This window comes from Bufo gargarizans, chromosome 2, assembly GCF_014858855.1.
Source record: "Bufo gargarizans isolate SCDJY-AF-19 chromosome 2, ASM1485885v1, whole genome shotgun sequence".
Classification (NCBI taxonomy): Eukaryota; Metazoa; Chordata; class Amphibia; order Anura; family Bufonidae; genus Bufo; species Bufo gargarizans.
This window is the reverse complement of record NC_058081.1, coordinates 381,171,610-381,186,489: the sequence shown is the minus strand read 5'-3', so window position 1 is coordinate 381,186,489 and position 14,880 is coordinate 381,171,610. Positions and strand designations below refer to the sequence as shown.

Below are 14,880 nucleotides of genomic sequence, written 5' to 3'. Positions count from 1 at the left end.
TCCGGCTTCACCCCTGAACCCGGACAACCCCTTTGATTAGTAACTATCTTGCAATCAATCACATCTGTCTCAAAGGTAGAGAAATTCAAATTTAGAAAATTGCTTTTTTTTTTTTCAAAATCTTTTTTTGAATGTTTTGAATGTTGTTTTTTTTTTTTAATACATAAAGGTAAAATATATTGACTCAAATTCACCACGACCATGAAGTACAATCTGTCAAGAGAAAACTGTCTAAGAATCACTTCGATAAATGAAACCGTTCCAAAGTTATTTCCACATAAAGTGACATGCACCTGTCACAACACCTTCGCTGTGTGTGGCTGCACCCTAAGGGTCCATTCACACGTCCGTTGTTTCTTTCCTGATCTGTTCCGTTTTTTACTGAACAGATCTGGACCAGATCTGGACCCATTCATTTTCAATGGGTCCTGAAAAAAAATCTGACATTGTGCTGTCCGTTTTTTTTCAGGACCCATTGAAAATGAATGGGTCCAGATCTGGTCCAGATCTGTTCAGCAAAAAACGGAACAGATCAGGAAACAAACAACGGACGTGTGAATGGACCCTTAGGCTACATTCACCGTTTTTTTTTAACGGCCCTCACATGACCGTTTAAGAGCAGTTGTACTGTATGGGCTTATTCACATGACCGTTTATTTAAATATTATTATTATTTTATTTTTTTGACGGCCTGTGAATAATGTCCTAATTTATTCACATACCGACAGCTGCCATGCAATTGGGTGGTTTTTAACAGGAGTTTTGGGAGAATAAAAAGCATCAGTGAATAAAACGGTCAGTTTAAAACCTTCGTGTAAGGCCGAATGCACACGGCTGTGAGCGGTCCATAGTATGCCGGCTTGGATTCCTGCTTACAGCACTTGTATAGTGTATTACTGTAGTGCAGCTGCGGCATGAAGCGCACGGCGTCATAACAACCAATGATGCCGTGCGCTCCTGCTGTCAGCCACGGACCACTCGCGGCCGGCGAACACGGCCATGTGCGTTCTGCCTAAGGCTACATGCACATGACCGTGTGCAAATTGCGGATCCGCAAAAAAAAACTAATGACGTTCCGTATGGTATCAGTTTTTTCTTGCGGATCCGTTTTTTTTAAATGTGGAGCTATTGTAATAATGCCTATCCTTGTCCGCAAACTAGAAAAAATTAGGACATGCACTATTTTTTTTGCGGGGCAACGGAACGGACATACTGATGCAGACAGCACTGTGTTTTTTGCAGACCCATTTAAATGAACGGACACTGAAACAAATAAAGTTTGTGTGCATGTAGCCTAACTCTTATCTTTCTGGTCCTCCAGCTGCACATCTTTCCTCCTCCAGGCAGCTTGTGCCAAATGTTAATGACATAAGAACCTGTTTCCGTGCACCAAGTACAGTTCCGGTCTGTGGCTGCGTGCTTGGTCGAGAGCTCTTTTTCAGCTATCGCTCCTTCGCCTAGTTTGTTTAAACATTAGTGGCTTAATAATATCCTGAATCATTTGTTTAGTGTCTGATCTGATTTTTTTCCTACCTTCTCTTGGTTTGAGTTCATGCCTACACTCCATCAGATTAAACTAAATCTGTTGTCCAGCCAAACCCCCACCACATCTGGCACAGAAAACAACCACAGGCAATAGGTTTACATGAAAATATAGTAGCTTACAAATTGATGACATATGAAGAAAGCTCAGCCCACCTACTCTGAACACTGGAGTGTTCCCTACACAAAGAGCTATCCGCAAGATAGGTAATAAGCGGGCCCCTCCAGTAATCTTGAGATCTGAGTTTGCTCTCTGAATTGGGAGTGTTTGCTCATTCATTGGGTGATCACTGGCACCTTTACACAGAGCAATTATCGGGAACGAGCATTTCTACAAATGCTCATTTCTAATAATTGGCCTGATTAAAGGTCCTTCAGTCTTTGCGAGAAATACATGGAAAATATGTTTTCATACAATTCAGTGAGGTTTATTGACGGAAAAAATTAAAAGTTGAAACTTGATAAACAGTAGAGATTTTGTTTCCTTTTTATGTTGTGCTCCTCTCTATACACATGGCTGATTCCTTCTCTTCTCCTACAGCTCTGTCATCTGCAAAAAGAAAATTTGCTGGTTCACTGAATGAATTCAAATTCCGGTGCATTGGTGATGCAGAAACTGATGATGAAATCTGCATTGGTAAGACCCTTGTGTGTTATGTCCCCCTACCCCCCTCCAATCCTTCTCCAACCCAGCTGCTGTCCATGGTGTTTATTATCTCCCCCGCATTAAAACGCTTTGCACTTGCGTGGAAAAATCGTGCATTTTCCCGCAACGCACCTGCATTTTGTCTGGCCCTCACACGCCACGCCCATGTGAATGAGGCCTAAGGGCTCTTTCCGACGAGCGGATGCTGTGCGTGAAATCTGCTGCGTGAATGACAGCCAAGCCCTGCACTGGACAGCAGAGACACGGAGCATTAACATGATTGATAATGCTCCGTGTCTCTCTGTGACCTTTTTAGTACAAAATCACAATAAGATTAAGTTGTCAATGTGATTTTGTAGTAAAAAGGTCAGAGAGGCACGGAGCATTATGAATCATGTTAATGCTCCGTGTCTCTGCTGTCCAGAGAGGGGCTTGGCGGTCTTTCACGCAGTTGACTACCTGCACGGGATCTGCTCGTGTGAAAGAGCCCTAATTCTCAGATTGTAAATGGGATTTTGAGTGGCCTCTACCAGTTTTCCACAAACATGCTGTGTAATAATCCTTTTTGGAACATACATTTATGTGTAACGATATAAGAAAGTGCAGCAGACTACTCTTTCCAATCCCATTTTCTATGGGACAGACGGAGTGCTGTCTATTTCGGCCTCTTAGAAGTGAATAGAAGGTTGGACTGACATGTGATTCAGAGAGGGGACTCTGGTACCCCTCAGCTTTTGGATAGGTGATAAATACTTTTCATTGGGTGACCCCTTTAAAGATTTGTGCCTGTTTTATATTTTTATTCTAATATATTGATGCCCCTACCCCACATAAAGTCTTTAATGAATGTGTTTTAAAATGCATGAGTGGAGGGTGAACCTCTCTGATGGAACTCAATGAGCCAATGGGTCCCATTACACATGCTGAGCAGAGGGAGCCTTCATCATTAACCTGAAGGCTGACGTCTACCCTGCATGTACAGGGTTAAACCCCTTTTTGCTGTGATAGACTGTGTAGGAAGTGAGGAGTAGTAGTAGTGAGTGTGCTGACGCGTCCAGAAAGCTATCAGTACTGCTGCTGAACACTGTATTGTTCTTATTTCCTCCCTTGACTTTCCAGCCAGGTCTCTGCAGGAATTTGCTGCTGTATTGGGGAATCTTGAAGATGAACGGATGCGGATGGTAAGTTGTGACATAAGGCATTGTCCAAGAGGATGAAAACTCATGTTTTTAGCAGATGTTTGTCCGGCAGTGTGTAAAAATGACATGTGCTAAATTATGGGGGTAACGGAGGGAAGGGCCCCATCCCATTAGCCAGAGATGAGAAGACATAAAGTGGCATGGGGAGAGGGGGGGCAAGCGCATCAGTCATTTCCACACCTGTCTAAAAGTACAGTACAGCACAGTACTATACATAGACTGCAGAAAAGAACATCTGATTGTTCATGGTCCCAGCATCAGGACCTCCCTCCCTTGCCTGAATCAGCTGTACTACAAGGAGCCTGTAACCTGCTAACACAAACAAGGTTGTCCAGAATGGAAAATCCCTGCAGAATCGTGGTCCACAAACTCCTTGAGCCACCACAAGGAATTAGGTTTGCCTTTTAGATGCATGATGCAGAAAGCAAGGGTAAAGCTGTCCTGCCTGTTATTAGTGTCTACAGTACTGACCATGGAGCTCCAAGTATTTGTACTCCCTAACCTAAGTCTAGAGAAGCATCTGCCCCCATGACCCCTAGTTCATCTCACATAGAAGCAAAAACATTTAGCTGTATGTCCCAGCTGTAGTTGGACAAGAACATACATGCGCTGTCCTGCACATGGTACTTTTATGGGCCCCTCTGCACTCCATGTGCCGCTGCATGCTGCCTCTGTGCAGAGGCGGACGTTGGAGCATGACAGTTTTTTTTCTAAATCCTAGAGAGAAAAAGACACTTTGCTATCAAATCTCAATTACATGGTGCTATAATTTGGGTTCATAGTGGGCTGCAGTTGCCATATTACAGATGAATATACCATAACTGATTTGTAATATGTGTGTGTGTGTGTGTATATATATATATTTGTGAACCGTAAGTGAAAACTATGGGTATGATGAGTAATGATCATTAATGAAAACTTTGGTGCCTGAAAATGCACCATGAATGTGAATAGTTGTCTGACAACTGGTTACCAAAGTTCCTGATGGGAGATTTCTGCTTATTCATGTACTATTTCAGGACCTTTTTAGTACAAAGCTTTTATTTGATTTCTTTTCATGGTTTCATTCCAATAGCCATTTCTCCTGACATGTTTGCTTTATTAACTACTTGCATTCCCTTTGATATATCAGTTATGGACCACCTATCTAGATCCAGAATGACTCTGTTGTGCCATCCCTTATTATTCCTACTAGAAGTTTATGAATGAGTTACCTGCAGTCTGCAATAAGACTGCGTGACAGAAGGGTTCTCTTTGAAGAGATTTTTCTTGAATTTTTCCGCTAAATTAAATCTAATAAGGAAATGAAGCCAAACGTATGCTGTGACATTCTGCTCTCCAATTCTGCATTTTGATTTGTTTGGGGAAATAAAAGCTCCTTACAGTCTTTATATATATATTTGCAGATTGAAAATGCTGGAGAAGTTCTCATTACTCCCCTTGAAAAATTTAGAAAGGAACAGATTGGTGCAGCAAAGGTACTGTGGTTTATGTAAAAGAGCTAGTGGCTTTTTGTGATATATTGGGTTTATAAATGCTAATGTGGTTCCATACCGTATGCTATATCCTAACAGGCAGAACATGATAATTCTTTTTATATACAGCCAGTCCATTTGTCCGCTGACCTTCTCTCTAGACATTGTGTTTCAGCCTTTTGCTTAAAGGGGTTGTCCAAATTCTGAAAAAAATAAAGTTGTTGTTGATAGCTTATCCCAGGTCTCGCTGTAAAACAGCCTAGTGTCTTATCTCACTCTCTCTTCTCCCTGAAATCCCATGCCAGATCACTTCACCGCTGGACCCAGGCATGCACCGTACACTACCCGCTGTGAACTCGCTGCGCATGCCTGGGCCTGGCAGTGAACTAAGCTGGCGCAGGATTTCAGGGGACAGAGACAGCGATGTAAGGACACTCGGCTGTCTTACAGTGAGACACATGAGAAGCCTTCGATGACTGTCTCTAGAGGGTATGGGCATTTGCAGCAATGGGAAATGTCCCTGGGCACTTGAAAATTCATTAGTATATGTCATCAAACTTCATATTTTTGAACATCAGATACACAGAAAAGGGAAATAAAGGTCCAATTTGTTAACTTTTTATATCAAGTACTGGGCAACAATGGCAGTTTTAATATGCGTAAAGTAGCTGACACACTGACTTAAAAAAATAATTGTGACCTTTTTTATGCATACTTATTACATGCTTTGTGTGCTATTACTGCTTGTAAATGTTTAATTAGTACAATATCTGGTAAATGCATGTGGCTTTTTCAGGGCAGTCAATGAAAAGTGTTCTATAGAACAGCTTTATTGTAAGTAGTAAAGCTGCACATGGTAATTACTGCTGCCGTCAATCATATTTACAGGTATAGGAGTTCTCATATTTGCTGTCCTTTTCTCAAAGATACAGTGGTCCCTCAAGTTAAGACATTAAATGGCTCCAGGGTGACCATTGTAAGTTGAAACCATTGTCTCTTGAGTTTTTAAGGATTTTTTATTTATTTTTATGATCAGGATAGGTCATCAGTACCTTGTTGGGTTCCGACACATAGGACCCCTGCTGAACAGCTGTTTCAGAAGGCACTGGCGCTCCTGTATACATTGTATAGCAGCTCTGCTTGGCTTTGCAGCTCAGCCCCATTCACTTGAATGGGCTGAGCTGTTTCTATGCAACGTGACACATGAACGTGTAGTCACTCGTGCTAGTAAAAGCATAGAGAAGGCTGCAGCCCTCGCAGGAGCGCTGGTGCCTTCTCAGACAGCCTATAGGCAGGAGTCCAGGGTGTCGGACCCCCACCGATCAGTAAGAAAATCTCGAAAAACCCTTTTAACTCTATGGAAAACTAGTAAATGGTTCTAAAACCCCCAAATTTCATCCCAGGATAGGAGAAAATGGAAATTTAAGAAAACTGAGATGACTAAAACAGACACGGCAAGACCTAAAATATAGGCATAGATGATGCAAGCTGTAAATAACTTTCTGTGAAGAAGGACCCAGAAAAATAAAGTGGAACCGTCCTCGCCCTTACGTCCAAAGGAAATCATCCTGGCATATATGCATGTAAAGAGGAGCTACTACCCAGCCAATACAGGTGTCTCACCAGAGAAATGGCCTTATCCATTGGTTGGATCTGAGTCTGAGGCACTGTATGTTGAATCTAGTTTGAAGGAATAAGATGATGGCCCAGGAAAGACCAAATTAAGTCATCTGTAAAGTTAGTGTAGATATGCCTGTGGCTGCGAATGCATCATATTTGAGTCTGCATATATTAAACCTGTGAGAGACGAAACACTATGGTGGTATTAATGATATGACTAGGCCTCTTTTGTCTTCCTTAACTTTGCAATTAATGTCATTTACAGGAAGTGAAAAAGAAATATGACAAGGAGACTGAGAAATACTGCACTGTACTGGAAAAACACATGAACCTGTCCTCCAAGAAGAAGGAGGTTCATCTTCATGAGGTGAGTAGAAATTAGGCCTCAACTTCTCCCATGGCGTTTTCTCCCACCAGCTTCATATGGAAGAGAACTATTATTTCTTGTGCTAAGTAGCTTGCCTGCCTTCTATCAGTTCTATAGTACCTGGTAGACCTACTGCTGTTGTCTTTATAATACTATGGACTTTCCAGCATCATTTGTGTAAATGGGGCTTGTGTAAAATCTATTGTAAATCTTGTCACTTATTGTGAATGGTTTTGTAATTTAATCCTTACTCTAAGGCCTTATTCACACAAATGTTGTTTGGGTCCACGTCCGAGCTGCATTTTTGGCAACTCTGATGTTGATACCAAAAAAAAAAAAAAAAAAAAAAAAAAAAAGAGAACATGTCCTATTCTTGTCCGTATCATGAGGGTTGCCAAATGCAGAACACACACTGCCATTATTAGTTTTTTTGCGGATCCGCGATTTGTGGACGGCAAAACATGGTACAGCTGTGTGCATGAAGCCTAAGGGTAATGAGGTGTCTTCTGAAAAGTGACCAGAACAGGAAGGGTGGGCATATTATGCTCAGTGACCAGTGCTAAAAAAAAAAAAAAAAATAAAAAAATATAAACTCGCCAAGCTTTTTTTTAAAAAAAGTTCAACATTATAAAAAATACCTTTTTTTTTTTTTTTTTTTTTTTAAGCCCCTGCCAGCCCTGCACAGCCAGGAGTGCCAGTCACAGAAGGAAATCACTCTGATACAAGCAGGATGCTTTAGGACGCAGACAGCAGCACAGGCTTCAGGCATGGACGAGGTAGCTCCTCCATGGCAGGGATGGAGGAGACAGGCAGCATTGAGAGCAGGGCAGGAGGGGGGGCGTGGCGAGAGCCGGGCAGGAGGGGGGGGGGCGTGGCGAGAGCCGGGCAGGAGGGGGGGGCGTGGCGAGAGCCGGGCAGGGGGGGGGGCGTGGCGAGAGCCGGGCAGGAGGGGGGGGGCGTGGCGAGAGCCGGGCAGGAGGGGGGGCGTGGCGAGAGCAGGGCAGGAGCGGGGGCGTGGCGAGAGCAGGGCAGGAGGGGGGGGGGCGTGGCGAGAGCAGGGCAGGAGGGGGGGCGTGACGAGAACAAAGCAGGAGGGGGGGCGTGGCGAGAGCAGGGCAGGAGGGGGGCGTGGCGAGGGCAGGGCAGGAGAGGGGGGCGTGGCGAGGGCAGGAGGGGGCTTGGCGAGGGGGGCGTGGTGAGGGCAGGGCAGAGGGGGGGCGTGGCGAGGGCAGGATGAGGCGTAGCTAGACCAGGGCAGAAGGGGGCGTGGCTGCCAATAGCAGGAAAACGAGGCACACTGTTCGGTACTTACTGTAGTACCGTAAGTATAGCATTAAGACGCGCAGACCGACGGCTCCCTCTGTCATGCGCCGCTTGCCCCAGCTCCCTCTGTCATGCGCCGCCTGCCCCAGCTGCCTCTGTCATGCGCCGCCTGCCCCAGCTCCCTCTGTCATGCGCCGCCTGCCCCAGCTCCCTCTGTCATGCGCCGCCTGCCCCAGCTCCCTCTGTCATGCGCCGCCTGCCCCAGCTCCCTCTGTCATGCGCCGCCTGCCCCAGCTCCCTCTGTCATGCGCCGCCTGCCCCAGCTCCCTCTGTCATGCGCCGCCTGCCCCAGCTCCCTCTGTCATGCGCCGCCTGCCCCAGCTCCCTCTGTCATGCGCCGCCTGCCCCAGCTCCCTCTGTCATGCGCCGCCTGCCCCAGCTCCCTCTGTCATGCGCCGCCTGCCCCAGCTCCCTCTGTCATGCGCCGCCTGCCCCAGCTCCCTCTGTCATGCGCCGCCTGCCCCAGCTCCCTCTGTCATGCGCCGCCTGCCCCAGCTCCCTCTGTCATGCGCCGCCTGCCCCAGCTCCCTCTGTCATGCGCCGCCTGCCCCAGCTCCCTCTGTCATGCGCCGCCTGCCCCAGCTCCCTCTGTCATGCGCCGCCTGCCCCAGCTCCCTCTGTCATGCGCCGCCTGCCCCAGCTCCCTCTGTCATGCGCCGCCTGCCCCAGCTCCCTCTGTCATGCGCCGCCTGCCCCAGCTCCCTCTGTCATGCGCCGCCTGCCCCAGCTCCCTCTGTCATGCGCCGCCTGCCCCCGCTCCCTCTGTCATGCGCCGCCTGTCCCAGGTGGCGCATGACCGAGGGAGCTGCGGCAGGTGGCGCATGACCGAGGGAGCTGCGGCAGGTGGCGCATGACCGAGGGAGCTGCGGCAGGTGGCGCATGACCGAGGGAGCTGCCGGTCTGCACCGTCTTAATGCTATACTTACGGTACTACAGTAAGTACCGAACATAGCGTATACATTTAGATACAGATCGGATTGAATGTATTTAACAGTTGAGGAGCCCTGTGTATTAGAGTACAGTCACTGCACCGGGCTCCGCCATGAGTGTCTCCGCCTCCTCCCTCCACACTGATATATCTGAATGGGGATCTGTAGATGACACTTATGGGGTATGGGGATCTGTGGATGACATAAGTGTCCCCCACAGAGCCCCCATGTCAGTGCGTCACCCACAATTGCCCCCATGTCAGTGCGTCACCCACAATTGCCCCCATGTCAGTGCGTCACCCACAATTGCCCCCATGTCAGTGCGTCACCCACAATTGCCCCCATGTCAGTGCGTCACCCACAATTGCCCCCATGTCAGTGCGTCACCCACAATTGCCCCCATGTCAGTGCGTCACCCACAATTGCCCCCATGTCAGTGCGTCACCCACAATTGCCCCCATGTCAGTGCGTCACCCACAATTGCCCCCATGTCAGTGCGTCACCCACAATTGCCCCCATGTCAGTGCGTCACCCACAATTGCCCCCATGTCAGTGCGTCACCCACAATTGCCCCCATGTCAGTGCGTCACCCACAATTGCCCCCATGTCAGTGCGTCACCCACAATTGCCCCCATGTCAGTGCGTCACCCACAGATGCCCCCATGTCAGTGCGTCACCCACAATTGCCCCCATGTCAGTGCGTCACCCACAATTGCCCCCATGTCAGTACGTCACCCACAGATGCCCCCATGTCAGTGCGTCACCCTCAGACCACCATTAGTTCAAAACCTACCAAAAGCACATCTTTTGGTTCAAAATATTTTTTTCTTATTTTCCTCCTCAAAAACTAGGCGCGTTTTATGATCAGGTGCGTCTTCTATTGCCGTCTTGAGGACAATGATACAGCTTCATATTGTGGTGCAGACTGCAGTATTTGTGCTGTACTGTCGTATTTTGTGTGCACTACAGTATTGCTGGCCTTCTTACTTATGTTTCCCCTTCTTCTGTCAGTTTGGACCGATCTACAATATGGGGCCTCTATTCGGTTTTCTCCAGGGCCTCTTTAAGTTTCATCCAGACGCAGAGGATGTCCCCTCGTCACAGTCCTGAGGATAAATAGATTATGGGAGAGATCTCTGTACTGTCCCCTCATCTTTTTTCTAAAGTGAATAACCCTAATTTTGATAATCTTTCAGGGTACTGTAGTTGCCCTCCTCTGGACCCTCTCCAGCTCTGCTATGTCTGCCTTGTCCACAGGAGCCCAGAACTGTACACAGTACTCCATGTGTGGTCTGACTAGTGATGTGTAAAGTGAGAGAATTAGTATGTGTGTAGTTTTCAGTAAACTTGATTTGCTTGGACCATATTTACTTTAAAATAAACAGTGAACTTTACATAAGTGATGTAGGAGAATGCCAGGCAACAGTTGTTGTTTTCATATGATGAGGTACTGTAGATGGTTTCCAGTCTATAGTATATTCTTGTACTGGTGCAAACTGACTACCCAGTATATTTTCCCGAAGAAAAAAGCAGTTGTCAAAGTGCATTAACTAGCTGCTACTACATGATAAACATGGTGGGTCTTCACTGTCATGTTAGCATTTACATTGATTAGTATTTGCATTTTGGGTGATATTTACATGTTGGATTAGAGATATGCAGAATCATTAATGGGGTTGTACAACTGTTAACACTTATCCCCTATCCACAGAATAACGATAATATAAATGTATAAATTCATCAGCAGTTATTGGATCAAGATAGGGTACACAGTTCTCTTATGATGGGACTAGAATGCCTGTAAAGCATCCTGCCGCCATTACTCATGGTTGAGCTGTAAACTTGATAGACATAGACTGACACCTCCTGGTTCAGCTCTAAGAAGTGGGACCATGAGAGTCAGGTAAATGCAGGTTTGGGAAAATTCTTCTCTGCCCCTTTCATGTCCCTTTTCATGTCCCCCTCTTCTCGGTGGCTAATCCCTGCAATGAACACCAAGCTTTTTTCTCCCGATGCATGTCCTTAAGTAGTGGATATTCTGGTTCTTCAGGGGAACAAAGGTGGGCAGATAAACTGGTAAAATAATACAGGCAACCTCTGATGTCTGGAACGCAATAAAATATTGGAATGTAAAATGTGGCGTCTGCTGTTTTTGGGTCTTAGGCTGAGTTCAAAGAGCGGTTTAGCCCTCCGCAGGGATTTCCATCAAGGTGTACTTTTGAATACCTGAGAATGGTGTTTTAAACTTACTGCAACCTGTGTATTCACTTTAATGGGTGAAATAGTGTTCAAAGGTTTCATCTTTGGACCCGTTCAACCTGCTTTCTGCTTGTTTCTAGCTTTTTCCGTTAGACAGAATAGTGTCTACCATTCTGTCCATTGAAAACGTGGAAATAAGTGTCAGCAAGCCAAACTGAGTCCAATACTGAATCCTTTTATCTGTTTCACCCATTAAAGTGAAGGTACCTCAAAACAGTTTGTTTAAATACCGTTTTCAGATATTCAGAGGAGCCCTGCAGAGCTAGGTGAACCCAGCCTTAGTTTTTCCAAACATACTTTCTCATACTGAGTATTACCCCCTCTAGTGGAGTATTCTGAAAAGCACAGGGGTGTAATTCCTGACACTTTTTAGGATCTGTCGTCTCTCCTGTCTATTTTAGTAAATACCTATTGGTCATCAAATAAGAAATTTTTTGAATACATTGATAACTGGATGTCTCTGTTCCCCCTTGTCAAAGGGGTGTGTCCTTTAAAATTCTGATGCCCGTAGCCTTTGATTTAAAAAATGTAAGGGCACACCCCACAGTGAATGGTGTCTGATTATATATGCCCAGAAAGAAAGAGAGCAACGGCACAAAAAAAGTTGTACCAGAATTGTTATTTCGTGGGGAAGAAAAGTCTTAACTAAAACAGACATGTCAGGACAAGTTCTCGTTTTAACTTCCTTTAATTTTTTATTTTTTTTGTATACTGAGAGCATTTATATAGTTACAGAAAACATGTTTCGTATTTGTGTCTCAGTAGAAAAAACCTGGCCATACAGTGGTTTCACTATCACGGGCTTACCCATATGTATCGTTTAGCTGCTGCAGTAAAAAGATTTGAGGACACGTGGGGTGTAATATCATCTCCAGAATTGCCACAGCCAGTCCTTGGTACGAGTGCAGCACATTGTATATGGCGCTACATTCTGTGTCTTTCACCGCTTTCTCAGTATACGTTTCTTGTATTAATTTGTCTGTCTATCTGATTTTCTTGGTCCTTCATTTCCAGTTCAGAATGCATAGCACATGCGGGGCCATAGCTTTCTAATGTATGATCACTGCTCCACTCCAGTGTATGAATAATTAGATATATGAAAAGGTAGGCAATGACTGCAAATAAACATAGTTTCATGACCTTTTAGGTCAATTATTTGGACAGAAGGAATAAATCTCTGTGTGGTAGAAAAGATTGTATCGTGGACCATCTCTTCTCCTCGCCACAAGAGAATGTGACATAGTCGCAGGATTTAAGGATGTTTTCAGGTTTCACTCCCATATAGTGGTAAAGAGCATGAATTACATGGACATGCCAATAATCCGGTAATGCCAGGAGTTTACACCGAGCAGTTGGTAATGGAAGATAAGGGAGTGGAAACCTACTGTTCATATTTGTGGGCAGTCCTGATGGAGGTCTACAGTTTTAAGAAGGGCTTAGATCAGGCATGCTTAACCTGCGGCCCTCCAGCTGTTGCAAAACTACAACTCCCATCATTCACTGACAGCCTACAGCTATCAATCCTACAGAAGGGCATCATGGGAGTTGTAGTTTTTCAACAGCTGGAGGGCCGCAGGTTGAGCATGCCTGCTTAGATGAATTCTTCAAATTAAATTACGTAAAGGGCTCATGCACACGTAATGCAGCCTGCAATATGCTGGCGCCTGCTGTGTGCATCACAGATGCAGACCCATTCACTTGATTTTACAGTATTGCCACATTTCTAACCAGAATTTACATCAGAATGCACCTTTCATAGGATGTACATCCAGGAGCTAGAGGTTTTGTGTACTGGGACTGGATGCTTCTGATTTCTGTCGTATTCATGCTTTGCATCTGTGTAATGGACAGATCCATGTCTGATTGTTTTACTTGTAAATGCTCTATCACTGCCCTTAAATACGATATGAATAAACATTCAGACACATAACTCAGCTGTGCACTTGGTGAGTTAATGCCACCTGTTAGTCTAGCTGGGAATGCTAAGGCACTAACCCATACACTTCAGAAGACCTAATCCTCTATAATGCTATTGGCAAGGAACCTGCATTCTTCTTTACAGTGTGCACAACAACTTGTCTTCCTCCTGTGAACACACTGCAATCTATTGGGTATTCTTGTGCTGGGTGTGGCGGTATCCAGTCGGGTTTAAGAACACTGCTTTCCTAGTTATCAGGTGTTGTGCTGTCAAAGGTCTGGTTATCAGAGGGTGTAAGCTGAAATTACAGAGTGCAAATGATTTTACGGACCTGGACAAATAAAGTCTTGGTCCTAATGTGGCTTTCTAATCCAAGTTAAATACTTCTATTAGGGGCTGTTCACATGTCGTGTTTGCTGTATCTCAAGCAGATACGTTTATATGTACAGGAAAAGGCGTATGCAATTTTGTGGTTCTCTCTCTCTCTCTCTCTCTCTCTCTCTCTCTCTCTCTCTCTCTCTCTCTCTCTCTCTTTTTTATGCATACGGTTTACGAATGTGCATAAGTTTCAAAAAAGTTTTAAACAAAAAACGTGTTTTTTGTGAAACTTTTTTTTTTTTTTTTTTTTTTTCTTTAAAGATTTGAAGGCATTATCTGAGAAAAAAAAAAAAAAAAAAGATAAGTTTAACGGATGGAAACGCATTCTTATGTTTCCATCAGCCTTCCATTTGCTGCAAAGTGATATATAGTGTATGGGTACGTCAAGCCAAATAGTTTCCTTTACGTTTTTTTTCTGTTTACGAATGTATCCACTTGACATACAGCAAGAACTAGATGTGAACAGCCCCTTAGATACCAGAGTTTCACTTACCATCTGGGAGATCAGTTTTGAAGTTCAGAATAAAATTGAATAGGGTTCTGGACATATAAATGTTAAAAATCTACACACTGGTGTACAGAGCATCTACCGTTCTGATGTTTCATAGGAAAGACCTTTTTTTTTTTTTTTTTTTTTTTTAAGCCGGTGCTGACATCTAGTGGAAAAAAACTGAATAGTCTTCAGAATCAGTTTACAGACTTGGAATGAGAGTCTATTGCCTTCCAGTATTTATTTTTTTTAATTTTTTTTAGTTATTAACATTTTACTGCTTTTTCTTTTTTCCTGCAAGCATTTCCAGATCAGGATTTTCAGTACTTATCACACATGTACTATAGGTGCACCAGGAAACAGAAAGATGACTGGTTTAAAGACATGAGTCCATGAGATCGGCATTCAAGTCTCATTTTCTCAGCAGAAATGAAAACAGTTTATGTTGGACGTACATATGAGTAAATTCTGAGATAAATGCAGAAACATGAGTTTGTTGTGATTTAGTATATTTCCACTTCCATTATTATTGGTGCTGTGTATCGTGTGCTGTAGTTACGGTATCATCAGTATATTGAAACCTATTGTGTATATATTCCTCTTATTAGATGTTACTGATATCGGGCAAACTTTCTGTAATATAATGTGAAACTCACTATGTCATTTCACAATCTCGGACAAACACACTGGGGCTGTTTTTACAGAAAGCAAGGCAGTTGGCTTTACCCAGCTTT

At 44.6% G+C, this 14,880-nt stretch overlaps 1 protein-coding gene across 1 annotated transcript in view; it reads left to right on the top strand.

Moving 5' to 3' along the window:
* Positions 1 to 2,055: 2,055 nt before the first annotated feature.
* Positions 2,056 to 14,880, top strand: part of ARHGAP26 (Rho GTPase activating protein 26) — a 380,080-nt gene continuing 367,255 nt past the window's right edge. Inside the window, exons 1-4 of the mRNA XM_044277261.1 lie at positions 2,056 to 2,179; positions 3,308 to 3,369; positions 4,794 to 4,865; positions 6,748 to 6,849. Coding sequence (XP_044133196.1) covers positions 2,056 to 2,179; positions 3,308 to 3,369; positions 4,794 to 4,865; positions 6,748 to 6,849 — 360 coding nt within the window. The remainder of the gene's footprint in view (positions 2,180 to 3,307; positions 3,370 to 4,793; positions 4,866 to 6,747; positions 6,850 to 14,880) is intronic.